We start from the raw sequence: 23,387 nt of genomic DNA, 5'->3' as shown, positions 1-23,387 counted from the left end.
CTTGCACCCACCCGGTAGTCAGAACGTTTTACGACTACCACCCTCACCTCTCAGAGTGTAATCTCTGAACAAAATGCCCTCCAGACTCTTTATTTACACGAGCCCTGAAGAACAGTGCGGCGCAGACCGCTTCATCAACAATTTACTCCTCTTCTTCATCGCGTTAATCCTCGCCGTGAAGTTATTCATTTGTGTAACTGCTGGACAGCCCGGCGCCGGCGGTCGGGTTCAATAAGTCTTCATGAACTTGCCTTAGGTAGAAGACGGTAACCGGGGTAACAGGATAGCATACCGTCTGCTTGGATGCTCCTGACGTCAGCAGAAGACGATCGTTCTCGCATCGGACGGTTGAAACGAGCGTCAGACGAGTGTAGTAACGGACAAGCGATGCTGACGTTTCGCCGCCCCTTGATAAGTGAGGAGAAGGCAGACAAGTGAATGAGCATGGTGTGTGTGTTTGTGAGAGTGTGTGTGTGTGTGAGAGAGCGTGTGTATGTGTGTGTGTAGCTCAGGAAAGGGTGCCTGCACCAGTCCACCCTATCCTGTCGAAAAGCATTCAGCCAGAGATCTTGATTAGTCAGCAAAACAAAAAGAGAAGAAGAAAAAATAAACACCAGGTCTGGACAAGACCCGTTGATATAAAACTGTTGATGCACTTGATGATCCAAGTCAAATTAACGATGTGAAGACTTGTAACTGTCCCTGCCAATCCCCCTTTTTCCTCCCCACCACAGGTTGAAGGAGGAGAGATGCTAGACTCACTGTACCCTCAGTGCCGCAATAGGGAAGATGGCGATGATGGGAAGGAATCTGGTGATGTAGCAGCGGAATTGTGTCGGGGGTTGTGTGTTGGTGCACACGACTATCGGAAAGCTAAACTTACATGTGTCAAGTTTTATGTACCCACACACACACAAACACAAAAACGAATTGATGGAAACAGACCGGCAATAATTTTTATGAAGATTTCTGATAAATTGTCTCTTTTAATGCAACTCAGATGCTCTCTACGAGGTCAGAAAAACGCCTAAAAAATAATATTTGACATTTTATTATCAGTCGTCGAGTTCAGGTGAGGCAGAATCTACTTTTATTTTTCTGGAAATAGAAAGAGAGAATGAAAAATGTTTCTGTGGAGTATACTTCATCACCTACATACAGTTCTGAGATGCGATTAGTTGTACAGAGTATACAAGTGGATTAATAATTCGTTGTTGTCTTGTTTATTCGCGTTTGTTGTAACTGAGAAAGAGGCTGCAGTAGTAGCAACAATGATGCTGGGTGGGGTTGGGTGATTTAGCAGGTCAGTACCCTCACCAGACACAAAACTGTCTTTAGTCTCTTAGTTTGCAGAGCTCGATGGTCAGACACAGACCCTCGCTCGAAGAGATGATTCACTAATCCTTTTTAATTACATTAAACGGTGCCCTTCCGCTGACTTCGGTCTAGATAAACCACTGGCAGCAACATTTCTTGGCACCCTCAAGTAGGGGAGGGTGCCGGATGGAGGAAGGGAAGGAGGGGAAGAAAGAGAACCCAGGAGACGCTTGTCATTCCTTGGACCACGGAAGAAACCCTAAGGGTTGAGTGCTTCTCCAAGATTTCATTTTCTTGTCTTCCCCGCTTTCCCCCACCCCCACACCACTTGTTTCTTCTCCGTTTTTTCTGGAGCGAGGAAAAAATGGATGAGGGGTTGAAAAGACTGATATGACTCCTCGCATGCTTGTCTTGTCTATCTTCTTCACGGAGACTGCCATCACCCCGACACCCCAACCCCAACCTCCATCATCGATTGACGTGTGGTAGAGATTTAACACTGTTTCACAATATTTGTTAATTTATTTTAGACGTGTGACGAATAGTGATAAAGATCTTCCTAGATATTTTTATTTTGTGGGCTCTCGTGTGTTTTTCCACGGCCTTGGAAAAAGTTTTGTGACACATATGGTGACAAAAAAGATGCTGACTGATCGGTGTCTTATCCCTTGTCTCTGTCCTCCGCCTTCAACTCAGCTTAGAAACCAGCTTCGTATTCAAATCGACTGTAAGAGTTAGGTAGTCATCTCACCATTCACTGTTACCGTATTTCCTCAAAAATAACATAATAGTCATAGCTGTTATTAAGATTACTTTCACAAAAGTGACCAAGATGACTAGCAGAAGATTAGTGATTTACATATTAACCGAACCTCTTGGTGCTGCGGGCGATATGCAAGCTTATGAAGGAGCGACGAAGGTTTATTTCCTCCGCCCTTTCTTCCCTCCCGATGACTCAAACTTTAATTAAACGCATTTGTCTATTTAACTTGTGTGAGTCAATGACTCACATGGATTGCAGCCTTCTTTGAAGGAGGTCCACTCGCGGACCCTCTCGTGGTCACGTGACACGTGCAAGACAATATCGTCCGGCGCAGCGATGTCCTCCACCGTGTTTACTTTCCTCCCCGGGCGGCCTCGCCTTCAACTTGCAAGATTTCCTGTCACTTTCCGCAGCCAGAGGGGCAGATAGTCCACGTTGGAGAAACAAAGCAATTCTAATTATCTTCCTTTGTGCCCAAGTGCCCCCGCTCAAAGACAGTCGATTATGAAACTCAAACAGACGAAATGAAACAGAGCGATTGGACAGCGGCCCTCGCTCATCCGGGGCTCCTGGAGCGTGACTACGCATGCCCACACTCTGCTTAACGCCGATGGGATGGGGGAGCTTACAGGTTAAGTTCGGGGCTAAAGATGAGCAGTCCTGGAATAAATAAAATGACGGCACAGCACACGTTGAGGGAGGGAGAGAGCGGGGTGTGACTGACGAGAGAGAGAAGGAGGGGTGTGTGCTCGGTGTCGGTGAAATCCCGCACCGATTGCAAGATTCCAACCATCCGCACCCACCCGGTCTAACCTCATCTCTTTCTCTGGTTTTGACAGGCCTTTCAAATTTAATCAACAAAATCGATCGATACGTAATATTCCGCATCTGGACCTTCTCAGCGAAAACTTAGGCCAGCACGTGCATCAATGAGGTGCAGCTGGAGTAACGGATCAATGAGTCGTTCTCACGCGCACACGCCCACACACACACAAAGTTCACAGATTGCAAACGAGATGGAAAGGGCGAAATAGGGAGAGGAAGAGAGAAGGACAAGATAAAGAGACAGAGATCGGGATTTCTGCTTGCTCTCATTATCTTACTTCAGAGGGAACGGGTTGCCAGCATGACTAAAAGCATTAGCACTCTGCAAAGTTTGCACTTGGGGAAAAGTTAAACCCGACTGCATTACGCCAGACCTCACAGCTGGAAAGTACGGCCTATCTTTCGCCATCAGCGCAGGATGTTGTGCAGTTTGTCAAGCTCCGCGTGGACTCTTGTTTAAGATCACACAGCTGATTTATTTAGAGGGCTCGACAGAACTTCAACAAACACATCACAAAAGGCAAACACACGCACGCACGCGCGCGTGCACGGACGCACACACACATCGTCCTGTCTTGCTGCAAAAGTCAAACAGCGAATGTTTGTATATGTTATATCACAGGAGTCTTTAGTTATACTGTTTGAAGAGCGCGATTATCGAGATACAAGAAGTAAAAGATCGGGGAGGGTAAGGATGGCAGGGAAGAAGACGGATAAGGGAATGCGAGTGAAGATGCACAAAGTCATGCCAATGGTTCAGTTTCAAAGATGGGGAGAAACAGAGAGAAAGAATGACAATGACAATTCTTTATTTAAGGAAGTAATAGAATAAGCAAAGCATGCTTTTCTTCACATCTTGCGTTTCCCTAATAAGGCGGAGAGTATTCTTAATCCCAAGACTCCTACAATAACAAAAGAGAGAGAGATTTAGAAGGGATGGTTAGATGTTCGTCCTGGAATATTCAGCCTAGCACAATCTCCTCGGTCTCACTGTTCTCCACTATCAACCTCCCCTCGCATTAAATGCGTCCGTTCACTCCCACAACTGTAATCTATGATCGCTACTGGGTTGTTCGTATCTGCTCTATGTTCACAAAAACAAAATACTCGTGAATTTCTAACGATAAGTTGGCTTCGTTCTTTATGGACCATTTTATGTAAGGAAAAGGAGATACCCGGGTTCATGGAGCCCAATGATGGCGTTAAGTGCTAGCTAAACGTACAAAAATCCCGGCCACCAACACCGTTTCATGTAAATTATCTTTATTGTCAACGTCCATGAACCAGCCATAGCAAGATGAATGCACTAGAATGCTCCGAGGTATATAGATACATCAACATCACTTCGCGTTTATCAAGGCTCCACGTGTGTGTAGATAGTTATCTCTTTAGCAGCAGTCAGTGATCAGGACTATTTTTCCATCCCTTCGTCGTAGGGTCATGTAGGGCACAACACCACGCAGCTCTTGCGCGACCTGGTTTAATGTCGGGAGGATCCGTTGGAAAAAAATGTAACGTGTTATGAATGTCCGATAAAGACCCTTGAGATTTCTGGTTTTATAAATTGTAGCAACACTTGCCTACTCACAAAAGATCAATTAAAAATGCTTACGGCGTTTCCTATGTATTTAAATAATTAACTTTGCTAGCCACACAGCACTAAGTTTTCTTGCAGTTCATATAAAGTAGATTTAGGGGATAGGGTAACACACTGACTGTTAGTTTTCGTTGTATCTTCAACCCACGGCTAATACAATGTGCACCTAAAATATTGCACCTCAACTGCAACCGTTTTCACGATGGCTATAGCGGGCCGCAACATTCCAAAGACTAATGCAAGGGAGGTCATTTCTATTATTTTAGTCAACATGGTTACCTCCCATATTCAGTTCTGAGCATGAACAACAGTTGCTGCGACTATCGTGTTGATGATGCTACATGGGATTTGTTTGTTGTTCTAGTTCTAATTGACTACTAAAACAACAAAGCACATATCTTTCTTGCTTTTAAAATTTGTATGTCCCATAAGACCGCTTTATTAATACATAACCGATCACTTGTACAATAAAGATTAATACCAACTTACAATCTTACCGTATGTAATCACACGCTCTCTCAACTTTTAAGCTACCCACGTTCTTTATTATTTTTATTACTAATAACTAATTTTGATGTCAGCATGCCCTTTCTGCAGCCGTGTAAGCAAAAGAGCTGCGATACCTGTTTGAAAAATAGGCATTCCATAGGTATAGGTATGAATCTGGCTCCCCAGGAGAAAAATGTCCCCTTCCCATTAAAACTTAATTAAAACAGACAAGGAGGACTTTTTTTAAGGACTGAGTCTACAATTGCTGCAGTGAGTAATTTTCAAATATGTAAGGAATAAATGAGAAATAATAAACTAAAGAATAATATTATATTAAGGAACAGAAATGCTTAAATATGCACATTTTTTACATGAAAGCAACAAAAGGCAAACATTTTCACAATCCTACCATATCCACAAAGTGAATAAAGTGTGCAAAGAAGTTAACACTAGAAAAGCAGCATATCCCTCTGCCTTGAGACATTTCCAAGTGAATACAGAGGAAAAATAAAATTCAAAAATTAAAAGCATAAATTCTAGTCTTGCTATAACTATTCTCCAGTGGAAGAAATATGCCCATTACACAGTCTTTGTACATACTTTAATTTTCCACCTTATTTTTTTAATTGCCTAAATGTAAAAAGGCATAGCATTTGCTTATTCTGTCAACCTCGTAAATAAAGTTTTGTCAGATTTGTCTTATTGTAGTACATTCCATTCTTCACCTGAAAATCACATGATATATGCACATTGGTATGAAATATGCAATGTTAAAAACTTCTGGTGTTTATACAATGCTCAAATTGAGCAGTTCATCTCATCACTCATTAAAATTAAGCAGAAAAATTTTTAAGTGCTTGGTCTGAAAAGTTTTTCCCCTCCCATCAATTTACAGTTTCTTATCAATGCCACATGTCAGCAAATCTAAATGCAGGTGGTTTTCAGTCTTTATGACTGTGGACCTTATTTCTCTTTTTTCAGATCAGTTGAAGTAAAAGGCAGCGGTAACAGATCTGAAAGCGGTTTCATTAGGAAGCTTCCATCAGTCTTTATCATGTAGACCTTCATGTCCATGCTGAACTAGAAAACAAATGAAAAATTGAATTTAAAGTTACTAAGACCTGATATCATAAGTAGTGTTTTTGACAAAAAGTAGTGGACAAGCAGAAAAATCCAATCATTAAAAAAATTCTAAATACTAAATTAATCAGCAAGAACTGGGGATTTTGTTCAAACTTTCTTATTATTACTTCATTTGTTACAAATAAAATCAAATTACAAAACATTGCCTAGTCAAAATTTTCCATCCATTTTACATTTGCGTACAATATGCTACTATATTTTTACATATTTTTTTACTAAAAACATACGCTATTTGTACATGAAAATAATACAGAATTAATAAAACCAATAGTCAATATGTAGACATTACTGACATGGAACTGTACACGTTGTATAGTTGTCTAAGGGCAACAACCAGTGCGACATATCGCAACAACAAATACAATTGTTGTCTCCCTTCACATAGGTACGTTTCTAATTAAAAATTAGAAAAAATTAAAAATGCTCATCTGACCTCTGCCATCACCTGCCGACACGATCCACATGGACTGGTGAATCCATCTTTCACATTACTGGAACAACACAAAGGACAGATAAAGTATGCTGATGGTCTAACTTCATTCAGCAAGTGCTCCTCCATGCAAGTGGGTCTAAGCTTATATAGCAAGCTCTGACTGGATGAATTGCAAAAAAAGAAGTAATTATGCTGTTTCTAAGAGCTTTACAAATCTGCCCAAACTGTTCTAAGCTTTAAAACAACTTCTGAGGAGTTTTGGCAATATTGTGGCATGAAAATAAGTTTTGAGTGTTGTTGCAAAATATGTTTTATTTATTTTGTCTTTTAGCTCAAATGCTTAGAATTTGTGATTCTTTGCACCTTGAGTTTCACAAATGGCGCACCACCCTTCCATATTTTTTAGTTGTTTGTTTGAGCTTGAACTATATTTCTAGTTCTCCATATGCCACTCACCATGACCTTCGTGGCTGATAGGGCTAGAAATTATCTTTATGACCCAACAACTACACAGTTCAGACTTTAAAAAAGATAGCAAAAGAAAGCCCATAAATCCTTAGCATTGAAGGTCATGCTGACAATGTGGCTGCACAAGGTGAATTTTTTTTTTTTCAAATTTCTGACAACAGTAAAATTAAAGTAGGTGAGCATCTACTGTGTTCCTTAAAGGCTACAAAATGTAAACAAATAATAAAGCAGATGCATAATGTCTTTCAAACAAATCTGTGGTTTATTTAATGATACTGATGAACATCTCTAGACTTAACTTAAACTGAATGCTTCACTTTAAAAAAAAAAAAAAAACAACTTTTCTTCTACAGCATAACTTAAAGTTGTATGGAGTAGCAACTTTAAAATATATTTCAAAATATTTAACATTAAAAGTATGTCTTTTAACTTTCTAAACTACAAAGTAATGCGAATGAAACTCTCCTATTTAAGCTGTATATCATACTACCACAGATATTTAGGTCAACATCTATTAACCCTTAAAAGCTTTCAAAATGGGTTTTTAAAAAAGTTACAGTCACTTAAACTTGAAAGATTAGAGGTAAGAATAACTAAAACAAAATCCACACCTTTCATAATCTCCGTTTCTATTTCTCTAGAAGATAGATAACATTTCTAAACATGTGTCGCTGCATTGATTGTAGGAAGATCTGATTTTGAAAACAAAAAGAACAAACCTTGCAACGGCTATTGCTTTCAAACTCCCGCTCTCCTTCTGACACAGCTTTTGCTATAGCTGTTCTTTCAGCACAGATAGACACTGAATTGACAACGTTCTCGACATTGCAGCCTGTAACCCATATACATGCATTTGACATTAGAGTGCATGCCTGCATACAAACATAGGAAAAAAATTAGTCATGTGAAAGTGAGAAGTGTTCTGCTGTGTGTGTTATTGTGTAATCTTAAGTGATGACTTGTACACACCTTTAAAGATTGTGCCTTTACTTGTCAAAAGTGCAGCACCAACAGGAAAGTTGCTGTAAGGACAGTACGCATTATTCTTCGCTTCAAAGCATGCATTCCAAAGGTCTTTCACACTGTTATCTGGAGCTGTAATCAATCAACCAATCGCAATTCCAGTCCATCAAAAATCAAATTATCTATACAGTATACAAAAACTAAAAGTTTGTTTGGATTTCTGGCTGATTAGAGAGACCTACATCATGCTAACAGTGTTCAAACGGCATAAAATAGTAATTGCAACACAGAATGGTGTCTCAACACAGAATACTTCAGCCCAGCCCAGCCCAGCAGTTCCATGTCTGCACACCTCCAAACAAATGCCTATAGAAGAATAAAGAAGGGGGTTAATTTTATTTAGTCGTTGATTACAGTGGCACCAATCCAAAAGCTGAGAATCTTCGATGCCACTAGATGACCAATACCAAAGAGTGTCTATAGACAAGTCGTGATATACCATCTTGGTGGCTAATGTAGAATTAAGCAGATGACAATATTATAATGAATTTTTTATCTTCCTATTCATTATCTTTCCTTTCTTGTTACTTTAAGTAATAAAGGGATTTGGTCTACACAACAAAGGACATCTGTAAACTCACGCAATCTAAATGTTCAAGCATATATTTTGGACAGCTGCACGAAGACAACTGCACAACATTTCTAATTGTAAACACTTTTTATGCCTTACATTTCATTAGATAAATCAGTTTTACAGAAATGGAATGTACAACACAATTTTAGAAGGTTTCTTTAACTAAATTTTTAAAAAAATTTTAAAATACTGTTTAGGCCAGACTTTCGCTCGTATCCTCTTTGCCTGGACTACTGAGATGTAAGGTGACCAGACGTCCCGCTTTTGACCTCGTGTCCCGCCTGCTCATCGGGCGGAACGCCCAATGTCCCGCTTTCTGGCTTTCTGGCAAGTCCATCAAATGTCCCGCTTGTCTTTAAAAATCACTTTTTTCGGCGTTCTTTGACGGTGATGACACCATCATCGGCACGTGTCCCGCTTTCGCCCCCGAAAGTTCTGGTCACCTTAGAGATGTCTAATGACATCACAAACTGTTTCCAATACGTTATGCTGAAATCTCTATATACACTCTCGTAGTGCACCCCCACACACACACACCTCACTTGAAAGACTTCTACTGATTGCGCAACGGTATCGTCCATCCCATCAAACGAAAGACGGAAACTTCGAGGTTATCTACCGACCTCACGGGTTTGCTGCACCTTGCGGACCTCGTTTTGTTTCCGGTCTTAACAGCCACGGATGTTTACCAGATCGAATGAGCGTTCGCACTTACAGCTACCACTGAACCTCTCTGGTTGTCTAAGTAGACTGTATTTTCAAGGCTTTTTATGAAAACCTCCATAGGACGACGGTCTCCTCTTTTTCTTACCCTATTTCTCTCTCTCTCTCTTGAAAGCTACTACAATACTTATCTGAAGGCCAAAGGATCGAAATGCCACATATAAATCATATTATATACTGTGTGTGTGAGAGTGAGAGAGGCCGGGAGCGATGTCAAAAAAGAAAGGGTTGTGGCAGACTTCTGTCTAATAGTCCTAATGTCCACAGCTGCTTGCCATTAACCCACCCACTGAACGCTCACAAGCCATAACCGTAAATTACAGGTCGACTGACGTCAACGCCGCTGACTGCACGTGTCTGGCCATAACTAACAGCCACAGCCTGACTTTCTATGTACAAAAGTATGCAAAAAAAAAAAGACAAATTTATTTTCTATGAACAACGAAATCGCGAACATCCGAACAAAGAAAAGATACCAACGCATGGAAATGTTTTCGATCAGGGGTAATGATAATAAAATTGTACTTTAGTACTTTTCATTTCATCGGTGCATTGGTCAGTCTGAACAAATGATCAACGCCTTGTTTTCTCTCCTTCCCAGAGAGATCCTGACAAGCAGAACATGCGTAACACTAATTAAATTATTGATGCAGTCTTAGAAAGGTCAATTATACAGTACTTTGCTTTTTAAAGGAGCGACAGCAGCATGTTTGAAAGACTGAAAATCGACCTCTAACTAAAAGTTAATTGTTCTAGAAATAACGAAGCAGCCGGCTCATGTAAGAGTTAGGTCAGTCGTTGAAAGAGTATCCCTCTTCAGTTTTTCAAATATTTGGTCACTGTGGTAAGTGTGGGCTTTAAAAACCTACTGTAGCAGTATATCGCGGGCTTAAAGACTCAATGTAGTTGTAGCACTAATTAAGGCCTCGCAAAAATGATCGTTTTTGAGAAATAAAATAAAATGTCATAACTTTTCAAATTACAGTACTAATTTGACATACGCACGAGATATTATTTTCCCAAAATATAAGTGAATAAAACTTCTCTGTTCTTCAAGTATCTGCAAACATTACCATGCACAGAAAAACGTTAAACCTTTTAAAGGTCAGTTAAAGTGCGGTCCCAGCTCTATGATTAACAAGGTAAATATATGTATCCCTGTATATTCTTATTGACCTTTCTCTATGCGAAATAATGTTTTGTATGCCTATATCTAGATAACGGAAGAAGGGGAGGGGGTTACTCGGCAGAGTTTGTAAAATATTGTCTTCACATACTGAGAAACCCCGCATTATTTGGGAAAGAAATACTTCTATTCTAGACCGTTTGCTGAAACTGCGGACTCACGGCGAGCACAATTGCAATTACTGCGTTACAATTATTTGCATAATTCCATGTCTGCCTCCTGACTTTGCATACTGTAGACTTACGTTTGGTACCTTTAGTCGGTCGGAATGAAAACCAGTATACTTCGCTTGAAAGTATGCGGACGACACAGAGATAGCATATAGGTCGGCAGTTTAGCCTAGCCCAAGACTAAGATAAGAGTGTATCTCTCCCTAGTGCAAAATTCGAAGGACAGATAATGTTATAGTTGAGGATCCTCGTAAACCCTCTCTAGTCCAGTAAAGAATCTAGTGGAAGTGGCAGTTAAACTAGTCGAGTATAAAGTCATAATAAAAAAAAGTTGCAGATAACGTGGTCACGAATATGGCCGCACTCAGACTGTCAAACTTCTAGTTGAACATGACTGCAGGTCTGAATGTTTGCATAAAAAACAAAATATTAAGTTAATACACAAGTTATATTACAGCAAATTTAGCCTTTAAAAAATATTTGAGGAAAGAACTCTTAGAAAAATGGAAGAAGGAACCAAACACTCTTGATTAAATTTGTGTCCCAAATGTCGCAGATTTCAGTCTGTCAGTGGTTCAAGTGCTGTGTGTTTTCAACCATAAAAAAGCAATCTTAATAATGTAAACATTAACTCATATGACAAAATTAAGCCAACGACTATGAAAATGAAACAATATAGCATGGAAGATTAAATTCGTAAGCATTTTAAATAATATTTGACCCCAAAAGTCGAAAAAGGAAATATTTTATGTTCTATTTAGCTAACTCGGTGTTTTTCTAGTCAGCGGTACGTATTACATACGAATGCTAAAAGCAAATCGTTTTCTTTTACAAGTGTATGCTCATTAGTATGACCATGGATGTGTATCGTTCGTGGTATGACTGGCTTCTTATTTAGTGGATGCAGCCCAGTCGACCATGGCTCGGCTCAAGCGGTAACACATCGCTCGCGTTCAAATAGTGATAGGATAACTATGATAAATATTTGAATGATTCAATGCATAATTCCTATAAAGCTTCATCCTATGTCCGTTATCCTATAAACGTGAGGTTCATCCTATGTGCGTTATCCTAAACGTGAGGAAGCAGCACGCGGTCTTAGATCTTGTATACCCCGGGTACATGTCTCAATAAACACATCTCTAATCGCATTTGAGATTTAGGGTTAATTTTAGGCTTTGGGCTTGGATTAGATTTGGATTACACTTTGAGGAACAACTTTCGTTTGGGGTTGTTCCAGGCGCATTTATACACACCATAAAACCAGAAAAATTTCCAACTCAACCAAATACCACAAAGTCAATTTTTTTTTTCTTTACAGTTTTTAACAGGTGTCATGGCGCCCTAATCCCTCTAAATTAAATCTGTGTCCTGTTTTAGGCAAGAGCTGAAGCAAGTGAACACGGGTTTGGGGTATAGGCATTCACATAAATAATATCGAAAGTTAATGAGTATACTTTCACAGTGCATTCAAAATGCAGACGAAACGGAAAAAGAATTATCAATGCATCCTCATAATCGCGCGGAGGGGGATCAGCTATCAGCTATCAGCGCTGCCACCCAGTATATTCGTTTAAAATTTAAATATGCATCGATAAAGAATTCATTCAACAACATATACATTCATGTACAATGAAACTCTTTTATAGACAAATTTGTGTCTAAACTTCTACTCACAAGAGCTGATGTTGTCTATTGACTGCGACATTATTCGGCATTTATCGCCTCAAATCGTCAGTTCTGTCGTCTGCATCATATAAATGCAAACAGAAGACCAAGGGAAGTCACTTCCACCTAACTTCCGGTAATGGCTGCCTCCAAGACAAGCATGCGAAAAAAGTACGCAACCTTTTTTTAATAATCTACTCATGGCCTCTTTAATACTCGCATTACTGTATGCGTGATACGTATGTTGATCATTATTGCTTAAACTCTAGATTATGAAAAATAATTGTTAATCTCAGTTCAGGACTAAATTAAGCCAACAAAATGCGACGTGGCTGGTTTAAGAATTAACTAATTTTATACTGCTGCTAGTTGTTTCTCAAAGTTGGTACGAATTCATCGTATTCGTGAGTTTAGTCTATCATTAAGTTTCACAAATCAGTTTTGCAATTTCAGTTAATCACTTTTTGGTGGCAGTATGTGGTACTCGTATTTAATAACAATTCTCTTAAAAACTTGTTTAAACTTTAATGTATGTGCATAAAATAGTAATGGAAATTTTCGAAAGTAGCAGAGAATCTCATTTTATTCTTATGCAGAAATCTAGCAGATAAAAGTGTGGAGGAGTTTCTGGCAGAAAGCTTTGATTCAGATTCGTTTAGTGAAGGTTCGCCATCATCACCCTTACCTAAGAAAGTCTCCAAAATGCAAACCTCTTCATCGCAGTCCCAGAATTTGAATGGGAAGAAGTCAAAGAAGGCTGAAGCAAAAAGGTATGAAAGACAAGTAAAGTAGAACCTCAATTACCCGGTTTAATCACCGGCACCCATCATCTGGATTATTGAAAATTGCGGAAAATCAAAAATAATTCTAAAAATTTGCAAATGCTAGAATAGGTGCTGTACAGTGAAATTGTTCCCTTTCTTGTGTTGTTTATAAAGTTTTCTAAAAAAAAATGAGACAGGAGATGCTGTTTTGTGTACTTGCAACATTTTATTGATGTGTGAAGTTTGCAAAGTGTTAGGATGTCACTAAAATTTGAACCCTGCTCAAGAAAGTCTAACGATGTTTCGGCACAATTTAGTGCTTCTGCAAGCAAAACTTTATTTTCTGAACGTTTATCTTCAACTGCCATGTCATCATCGCTTTTTTCTGGCAATACCCCACTTGACTTTGCTAAACAGTTTTGAGATATCTGGCAACATTTTTGTTTTGCTTTTTTTTTCTTTTCTAAGTGATCCCGGAAAACCGAATGCACGGTTAATTAAAGACCAGATAATAAGGTTCCACTGTAATGATTTCTGCGAATCTCCAAAACTGTTGTTGATAATGGTTAATATTAATATTTATTATTACTAAGAACAGATCTTCCTCTTAAAATGTTTTAACTGGTCAGAAGCAGTGTTAAAGAGAACAATCTTCAAAATCAAAGTTAAGAAGGGCGATTATGTGCGTTCACTTTGTTCTGAAGAATATGCAATATTCAACTATATGGTTCATAATAAATGAGTTTAAATCTTTATTTTCTTTTCTAAATGAGAGCGACGCCATAGGTTACTATAGTTTTGTAGCTTGTTAACTCTAAAATCATTTGCAAAGTTTGACTTAATGCTACTCCTCTCTGGTTATCTAAAAATGTAGATCTCTTCAACTTCAGAAGTCGCTTTTTTTGCTTTATTGAAGATTACTGGACATACATGGCAAGATTTCACCTTAAAGATTTGTTTTTTTAATGAAATTTTATGGACGGGAGATGTCTGTCACAATCTTTCCTTTTAACCGTTTAAAGAAATGTGTCCATTTCATGTTGCTTTTATTTAAATGAAATATTATTCTCTTTAAGCCTAACACAAAAGAAGGTGAAGGATAAATCCAAATCACAAAAACTCACCAAAGCTAAAGGGGACAAGAAAATACCAGAATCTGGTGCTTTATCGATGAAAAAATCACTGCAAAAGCTGAAAGATACAGATCCTGAATTCTATGAATTTTTGAAAGCAGAAGATAAAAGCCTTTTAGAGTTTGATGATGAGGCATTTGAGGAAGATGTTGACCAAGCTGATGATTTAGACATAGACGAGGATCATGTGCAATATTCCCGGGGGATTAAGGAAAGGAAAGATGCTAAAGCATTTGAGAAGGCAATACTGGACATGTCAAGTGGTGAAAGTGAGGGCAGTGATGAAGATGATGCACAGGAAGACGATGACAAAGGCAGACGCCATAAATTGCCATCCAAACTTGAGGCAAGCTCCTTCTTCCTATTTTTTAGGTGTGAAATACCACATGAAATTCATGCTTTATTCAGCACTATTTTGCAGCATTTAGTGACTTTGGTTAATTGCCTGTTGTCAAAGCCACATGATGAAAAAGCCATATATGTGTTTGCACGCATGCATGCGCACATGCATACAGATATCTCTAGGTAAACTTTAATTGCCTGTTACAAGCTAATGTTAATGAAGTACAGGTGCCAATAAGCATATCAAAATGCTGGTTATAAATTGCAGCTGCAATGCAAAGATAACAAACCTTTTTCTGTTGAGCACTCACAGGCCTTTATAGCTGGTATATAAAACAACTGCATTTGATACTAATGAGACTTCCTTTTGCATAGGTTGCTAGTGATGATGAAGAGTTTGAGGACAGCAATGATGAAGGGAAGGGTAAAAAAAGAGGATCTGGTGTCCTAGTCACCATGGCAATGATCAAGACATGGACTAGCCAGTTACAGGTTAGTTTTATTTTCTTGTATATAAACTGGCGTTTATTTTTAGTGTGTGTTAAGCTGCTTGAAAGAAAAAAATGACTAGAAGGTGAAAATTGCATCATAGGATCGACGAGACAGAAAGTGCTACAAGTAAAGGTGAGAAAAGTGGAGGGCAAGAGGCCGAGATGGCATTCCAGTTTTCCAGTTTTGTTTGCTCAACAAGGTGACAGTGATGTTTCTTTTCTTTTTTTTTAAAAAATGCACCAATTCATTAAGTATGATACTAAACTACAGTAATGAGCATAAGTATTAACTAACTTGATAATCAGAACCGTTGATATGATTTTTCTCTGTCAATTAGACTATTCCTACTTGTGGTTTATCATCATGTGACATCTCTCACATTCCTAAGTGCAATCATACTGCTTCTGGCTGTTATGCATCCATTACCTTATGTACAATCACACTGAAATTCTTCCTAGATTAAATATATCATTCATTGCATAAATTTTATAGATGACCTTGTCTTCCTCTGTGAATCAAAACCACATGAGAAGTTAAGAAATAATTTTCTTGTTAAAGAATGCTTTCTGAAATATCCCTTTGCCTGCAATCAGGTAAAATGCTTTTCATAAATTAACTGTTTAACTAGCATGCTCTTTATATAATTAAATTGCTTGCTATAATTCAATGTAAGTGGTGCAGTATTAAATTAAAGTCCAGGAAAACTTTTTCAATGTTTCACAGAAAAATGCAAGTGTGGAAGTTATGAGGGAAGCTATAGCAGCACTTGCAGCTGCTATTCAACAAGCAAGCAGTGGTGGTGAGACTGGAAACCTGGAAGTCGACACAAAGTATAGAGTTGAGAACAGCACAGGTATAAATGAATCTTTAGACCTGATCTTTAGAAATCATATGTGCAATCATAAATAAAGAAGATTTCTTTAAAAAAAAAAAAAAAGTTTGAAACATCAAACCAAAAATAAATAGGAAAGGTTTTTAGGGTATTGACATTTTCTACCACTACATTGCCAGATTAAATGTAGCTGCTCTACCTCTCTTTAAAAGGGAAAAGAGAAAGAAGTCTGCATCTTTATCAACTGTTAACGATGAATTTATTTTTCTCTCAGTATTCAATGCTGTCATCCGCATGTGTCTCACTGAAATGGCACCTGCTTTTCAAACTCTTCTCGGGCTGTCATCATTGAGTGACGCACAGCAACGCATCAATCATAAGAGCAAGAAATGGAAAAGTTTACGTGGAACAGCCAAGAACTATTGTACCCTACTGCTGCAGGTACACATTTTTTAAGAAGGCCTTAAAAACACAACTGAGATTTTTCAAACATCTTCTAACAGATTCTGAAAACGTTTCATCACCAGAAGTGCATTTTCACTTAAGATTTTCTAGTCAGTTGGCTGGTGATATTTTTTTGTAATGTATTGAGAAAATGCTGTGATTTTAAGAAATCAGTAGTAGGAATTTTATTGTATACATGTTTTGTATTTGAACTGGAGTTATTTGTTTCCACTGATGATAAGCTAATTTTGAGGAGCAAACAGTCTAATATACTGATTTCATGCAATGTTTCTTTACTAAATCTGTCAAATTTTTTCAGCTGACAGGAGAGCTGTCTGAGGCCGGCATGATCAATGTTGTTCTCAAGCATATTCACAAACTGGTAGTGTGCTACGCTGGTTTTCCAAAACTGTCGAAGGCGTTTATGAAGGTTGGTTTTCAAAATAAAAAATCTTGTGCCTGTTGTCAGGGGCAGCTATGGGCAGAGAAAGAATCAGTGGTGCCTTTGCCTGCCAGTGTCAATATAACCACGTGGCAGCCCATGTTCTCATTACGACAAAATGTTATAATACTACATATATCTTACTGCTCCTACTCTAGCAACATTAGTAAATACAGCATACTAATTAATGAGAAACAGTGTTTTTCTGCCACATTGCAGTCATCTGTGTCATCTTCTCTTTCTCTTTTATATTCAATATTTATTGGCATGGTGGCCCATTTGCATATGCCTAAGGCTGCCTGTTGCCATGATACCTGAAGGGGATATGAAAAAAAGCTGTCACCACAGTTTTGTGTAATTTGGCTTTTCACTTTCTTGCATTTTTTTATGTTTTTACTAAATATCTTGCTATTTCTGACTATCCCCACTACAGTCATTATTATGCCATATGAAAATCACTTATACTTTTTTTAACAAGTATAGACAAAGAGATCTTTATTGCTTTTTCATTTAAGAAGAGTGCTAGCAGCTATGCCACAGATATTAAATAATAACTTTAAGTATCTGTTGAAAACTTCTTTTATGCAGTTAATATTTTAACTGATGTTTACACACAATAATTCTCCCTTTAGAGATAATTTTATATTTCGGATTTTTTAACCTTTGTTACAGAAAATGATTAGTATATGGAGCTCCGGAGAAGAAACAACTCGTGTTCTGGCATTTCTGTGCATCATCAAATTGGTTCGGATGCAGCAAGAAAATCTTCTTGAACCATGCCTAAAGGTTAGATGGTCCGATTAAGAAGTGTTCGGTCTGCCAAGTAGCTTAAACAGCATGAATATGTAGGCAGCCCATATGTACAAGTTCATATGCAGGCAGAAGTGAGCAGTAGAATGAAAACTGCCCATAATCCGATATAACAGTTCTGTGTGTTTTTTTTTTACATGCAACTGTTCTGCTGTTTTGCATGCTCGTTATTATTCTGCCTTATATTTACTCTAGTGTTAAATATCTGTGCAGAAAATGTACATGGCATACGTGAGCAACTGTAAGTTTATCACTCCTGTGGCTCTGCCACTCGTCAACTTCATGCAGCACTCATTGGTGGAGATCCTGCTAGTGGACGAGGTGCTAGCATATCAGCATGCATTTGTTTACATCAGACAGCTGGCTATCCATCTTCGAAATGCTATCACCACGAAGAAAAAGGTGACATTGATTATGATGATTCGAGGTGTCTAAAGTTTTGTGGCAGCCTAGATGCATTAAACGTTTTTCTTGAAATGATGGAGATAATTATTTTCTTCCTTATATTCTTATGTAATAATATTTTGTGTGATTGTTTTTGGAGGGATCTGTTTGTGCATACATATGTATTGGTGGATATAAGGATTTCTATTGTAAATGTGTGCTTAGCCTCAGGTTTTTTTTATAATTTTATTTTGCTTCAGTATTCTGTGGGTATATCGGTTGAACTGCAGCACAAGAAATTTTGGTTCCTTGGTGATAGTGGTCTTTTTAGAGGGAGTGGAGAACACAAGATAACACAAGATCTGTATGCTATATAGGATGAACATGTTGGTTCATATTTCTACAGGAGACGTGTCAGGCTGTGTACAACTGGCAGTATGTGTTGAGCTTGGGCCTTTGGACACGCATGTTGAGCACTGCTCATCCCAGCCCTACCCTTCAGCCTCTAGTTTATCCACTGACTCAGGTCATTATTGGCACTATTAGGTGAGAACACATCAGCTGTGTACGGTTTTACCAAGTAGTCAGAAATATTTTAATACTGGGCATTTCACTTAAGTTTTAATGACAAGGGAAGAAGACATTCTGCAGCTGAATCTTAACTATAGCTACTTCCGTTAAAATTTTGTGCTAGTTGTGGAAGAGAAGATTGTTGAAAAACTTGTCGGTCAAGTTCTCTAGTGAGCAATAGTCTGATGATTTATTTATGATGTGTTATTAATGAGTTACTGTAGAGTTATGTGGTCCTGACTTTTTCCCTCTTATGATTTTGTGATAAGGATAGTGTTGAAAAACAGCAGCTTTTTATGGTTATATCACAATTTAGTGAAGCATTTACTATTGTCTTTTTTATTTGTTTTGTTTTTAGGACAGATAACCTATTCTGCCCCATTGACAAACAGTTTAGTAATGATGGTTTGTTTTGCAGATTATTACCAACAGCCCGCTACTACCCTCTGCGCTTCCACTGCCTTCGGTACCTGACCAAGTTGTCTGGTTCCACAAACACATTCATTCCTGTCCTGCCGTTTCTTTTGGAGGTGAGATTACAAAATCTTCTTTCATAAATGAGAGATGGGTGGGAGAAGGGGAAAGAATGTCCTGAAGAAGCAATTGAAAATTGTTGAAATGTAGTTCTTCTTTCCACAGAGCTCTATTCTTCTCCAAACAGTAGCACCTCTGCATCCTTTAGAAGAATGCAGAGAATAGGGAATTCGATACTGTAACTATGCCTCATTCTCAATCCAGCAAAGTAGTGGTATTAAAATCTCCAGTTCCCCTGCCCCTATTTTTTTTTTCCTTATTTATTTAACAATACAATCCACAACGTCATTTTTGTTCATCTGCAGATGTCAGTTGAAGCTAACGCAGACTTCCACAAAATTCAGTCATATAACACTAAACACTTTAAATGTGGACACTCGCCAGACACTGGTATCTCTCTCTATCCATATATATATATAAAATCATATTTAAAAAATCATGGCAGTTATCTCGTGTACATACCTCACTGTTATTGGTGCACACACATACTTAAATGAAAGAGGAGTGTGTTACTGAAAGTGCCATAATGGCAGTCTGTGTTAAAGTGAAAAATGCAGCATGTGGAATACTTTGATTCAAGATTTTCATTTTTCCCTTCTTTCATACAAAGTGGCTGAGTCACTTATTAATTTGTATTTTGGGGATTAGTAAGTACTTCATAGAAATAGGCCTTGGCCATAATTTTCATAGGAGATAAGCAGAGTTATGGCTATATAGGCAAGCTGTAATAACCACAATTTGAGATAGGTGGTAATTGGGAATTAAACTCTTAGCCTGTGAATATTTTAAAATCGGTTTTATTGGAACTTTTTTTTTTAACTATATTTTCTTCCTTTTAACCTCAGGTACTGGAGCAAACTGATTTTAACAAACGTGCAAAATCCACCAGCTTCAAGAATTTCAATATGGCATGCATTCTGAAGTTTTCTAAAACTCAGCTTCAAGAGAAAGCTTTTAAGGTAACTAGGTGATTTCTGCTTATGATAGCTACCCTCCTTTTCCCTACAAACCACACGCACACATTCACATCTCCATGACTTACAGCATTTACCTCTTGTAGAAGCTAACTATTCTACACCACTTTCATGAATTGTACTGGCTGCCAGTTCAGGCCTACCTCAGTTACAAAGTGGCCACATTTTCCTATGGTAGCCCTATTGCAACAGGATACTGTCTCAGATATCAAGGAAAATCCCAACTGAATTATAAGGCAAATGAGATTTGCTTATTAGTTGAGAAGGAAAACGACAAACTTTATTAATATCAAATGTCAAATCAGTTTCAAAAGTCTATTGCTTCTGTATACAGGCATAACATAACATTTGCCTAAATTGAATAAAACAAATTTCCCTGGCAGGACATTTTCTGATACGGACAAAATGCTGGAAGCCTTTCTGACAATTTGCTGATCACAAAAATAAGCCAGATTTCTCTGATTGACACTAATGACCTTAAAACAAATATGAACAGTACCATTCAAACTATTTCTAGAAAATTTGAACATTTTTGTCATTGAATAGAAATCGTATTTGTAAACGCTGGTGTTGTCTTATTCAGCTCTCATTGTTGTGAAAGAATCATACAATGTGTCAGTCTTCTGTGTACAAATAGAAGGCAGATAATTCATTTCAATGTCAACCATTTTAATTAGTTGATTTGCTTATAGCGCTTTTCTCTGCCTTTCATTGTGATGTTTAAAATACCTTTGGCAGGATGCACTGATAGACCAGCTGTTTGAACTGATGTTGGATAATCTACATGTCCATGCCCACAGTGTTGCTTTCCCAGAGCTTGTTGTGCCACTTGTAGTACAGGTAATACAGAATCTTCACCTCATTCTGCTACAAGGAGAGTAAACAAACCCCTGCAATCTCTTCAGCATGTTTAACATTGTTAGCCATCACTTATCAAATGCTGTAACAAATTATTTTGCATTAAATGTACTTAAATGTTATTCTTATAAGACACTCTCTTTTTTTTTTTTTAACATGGTACTGTCAGTCATTCCTGAATTTAGTGGTCAGTATTATGTAGTAATTATACTGGGTAGGGTATAACAGTGCCCTGGATTAGAGATGCTAACAGGCTTGATTTCAGTGAAGAAACAATGGAAGAGAGCAACTTGTGTGTTCAGAAAATGCAATGAAATCAAATGCAAACAGAGTGGAATGCTTATAATATGTTTATATGACTTCCAGTGGTTTCTCTAAGTGTACACTCAGTTCAGGGGCAACTAGAAAAGCATGTTACTGTTAAATAAATGCCTTTTTTTTTCTTTTGTGCGTGCATATATATGTGTGTGTGTGTTCATTACTTCAGCTTCGGGACTTTTTGAAAAAGTGTAAAGTAACCACCTACTGCAAACAGCTGAAACAAATTCTGGATAAGGTTGAGGAAACCGCCAAATTTATCACAGCTAAACGGCGAACAACAACATTCAACCTGACAGACACCAAAGCTGTGGTAAGTCATATTGGATAGGTTGCTGCATATGTGTGCACATAGATTTTAGTAATGCATTTATGTCCTTTCAGGGAGACAGTTTTGCCTAGCTCAAACCATATCTTTGTTTACCATTCTCAACAAATCATGCATAATTGCCTTTTCTGTGAAGGACTTGTGGGAAGCTAGGAGCAAAGAGGAGGGGACTCCTCTGGCAAAGTATTACAGCTCTTGGAGAAAACTTCGAGACAGAGAGCTTCAGCATGAAATTGCACAAAAGGAACAGGTATTCCACAATTTCTCTTTCTCTTGTCATTGGCCAAAACAGGGGAGGCAGATATTCATTGCAGATTTAGCTGCTATGTTTCCTGACAGAATAAATACCTATTGTCATTCATAGCATCAATCTTATAACAAGCACATAACTGGCACCAAGTGCAGCTCACAGAGAAACAGTCTTACAGAGTCAGTCTTCCAATTACGAAGAACATTGAAAGTAGTACACCACAACCTTACCCTCTTCCTTTCTGACATCATAAATTTAAAAAATGTTTAGAAATGAAATAAAGCTAGAGTTAAGCAGCTGTGTTGGATCAAACAGTAATTCTTCTGTTCTGTTGATACTGAAGATATCGGGAGCAGCAGAAGAACTGCCTGAGATTATAAGGAGAAGGACTCCAGCAAAACCCACTGAAGATGAGAAGAGGGAGTTTGGTGCACTTTTTGCTGATGATGTTGAAGAGGATTCTGAAGACGACAATATCAGGTGAAATCTTTTGTAAGGCTATATATGATGGCATAGAAACCAGAGGCAAACATTAAAAATTGGTGATTCCAAGATTTGGGGAATCTTAAAGAAAGTGGTTCATTTTCTTTTATAAAATATTAATATTAACAAATGTTTAGTTCAGTATGCTGCACTTTATCAAGATCTTATTTTCTTCTTAATTGAAAGAAAAAGGATTATGTAACCAAGTTGATCCAGTTGGAGCAAAGAAAGATGAATTCAAAATGTTATTGACAGCTTCACAGCATATAGTGGTGTTTGATTACTTTTTGATCAGGTTCATGCTAAAGGAGGAGAGGGAGAGCTATGGAAAGAAGAAGACTGTCAATGGTGCAGGGACTGATTCTGAGGAAGAATACAGGTACAATTTCAGATTCTTTTAGCAGCAGTACAAACAACTTAGCTTTCACTATATGGCACCCTCTATTTTGAAAATACTATATGATAACTCTCAGTTTATTTTATTACTTTATATTAAAAGTTATTTTATTATTTTAGGAGTACTTATAAATGATTAAAAATTGTTGTAATTGTACTGAAGTAATATTTTAAAAAATGATATATGTGTAAAACAAAGAGATGTGATATAGGGGAAAAGAAGAACCACTACCCCTGAAATATTTGGAGGGAGGGAGAGCAAGTTTTCTTTTCTGATTGTTTATTAGATATGTCATTTTTGGACTCTAGTTTTCTGCATTATAGTTGGTTCGAACTTATTTTTCAGTGACTTTGACAGTGATGAATTGGAGCAACTTGCTAAATCTGCCAGTGAAAATGATGACAGTGATGATGAAGAAGAGGAAGAGAAAATCACACCCCCACAAAAGCCAACCAAGAGAGTCAAAAGTTCTCAAGGTGCAAGTCAAGAAGTGAAAAGAAAGCGAGCAAAACATGAGAAAAACAAAACAAGCAACCTGGATGATATTGTTGAAGACTTCAAAATGTCTGATTTAGAATCTGACTGATGCCGTGCGCAATTTGTTTAATAAAAAAAAATCTTGTGAATTATGAATTCCGTGGATGTGTATAGGT

The 23,387-nt window shown here is 37.9% G+C and overlaps 2 protein-coding genes across 2 annotated transcripts; one reads left to right on the top strand and one right to left on the bottom strand.

Annotated features, from left to right (window-relative positions):
* Positions 1–4,909: 4,909 nt before the first annotated feature.
* Positions 4,910–12,516, bottom strand: LOC112557151 (cytidine deaminase-like). Its single transcript, XM_025226809.1, is given in 6 exon segments — positions 4,910–6,071; positions 6,568–6,625; positions 7,755–7,774; positions 7,776–7,867; positions 8,005–8,130; positions 12,389–12,516. Coding segments are annotated over 6 exon segments (444 nt in total). The 5' UTR covers positions 12,420–12,516; the 3' UTR covers positions 4,910–5,954.
* Positions 12,418–23,360, top strand: LOC112557150 (nucleolar complex protein 2 homolog). The gene is made up of 18 exons (XM_025226808.1): positions 12,418–12,550; positions 12,976–13,149; positions 14,220–14,622; positions 14,994–15,110; positions 15,834–15,963; positions 16,217–16,383; positions 16,706–16,816; positions 17,501–17,614; positions 17,852–18,040; positions 18,429–18,568; positions 19,011–19,122; positions 19,972–20,085; positions 20,839–20,940; positions 21,446–21,589; positions 21,741–21,854; positions 22,198–22,334; positions 22,633–22,716; positions 23,080–23,360. Exons 1-18 carry the CDS (start codon positions 12,519–12,521, stop codon positions 23,318–23,320), a joined length of 2,625 nt encoding a protein of 874 aa, XP_025082593.1. The 5' UTR covers positions 12,418–12,518; the 3' UTR covers positions 23,321–23,360.
* The last annotated feature ends 27 nt before the right edge of the window (positions 23,361–23,387 follow it).

The sequence above is a fragment of the Pomacea canaliculata genome, linkage group LG2 (genome assembly GCF_003073045.1).
Source record: "Pomacea canaliculata isolate SZHN2017 linkage group LG2, ASM307304v1, whole genome shotgun sequence".
NCBI classification, from domain to species: Eukaryota; Metazoa; Mollusca; class Gastropoda; order Architaenioglossa; family Ampullariidae; genus Pomacea; species Pomacea canaliculata.
This window is presented reverse-complemented; position numbering and strand designations above follow the sequence as displayed.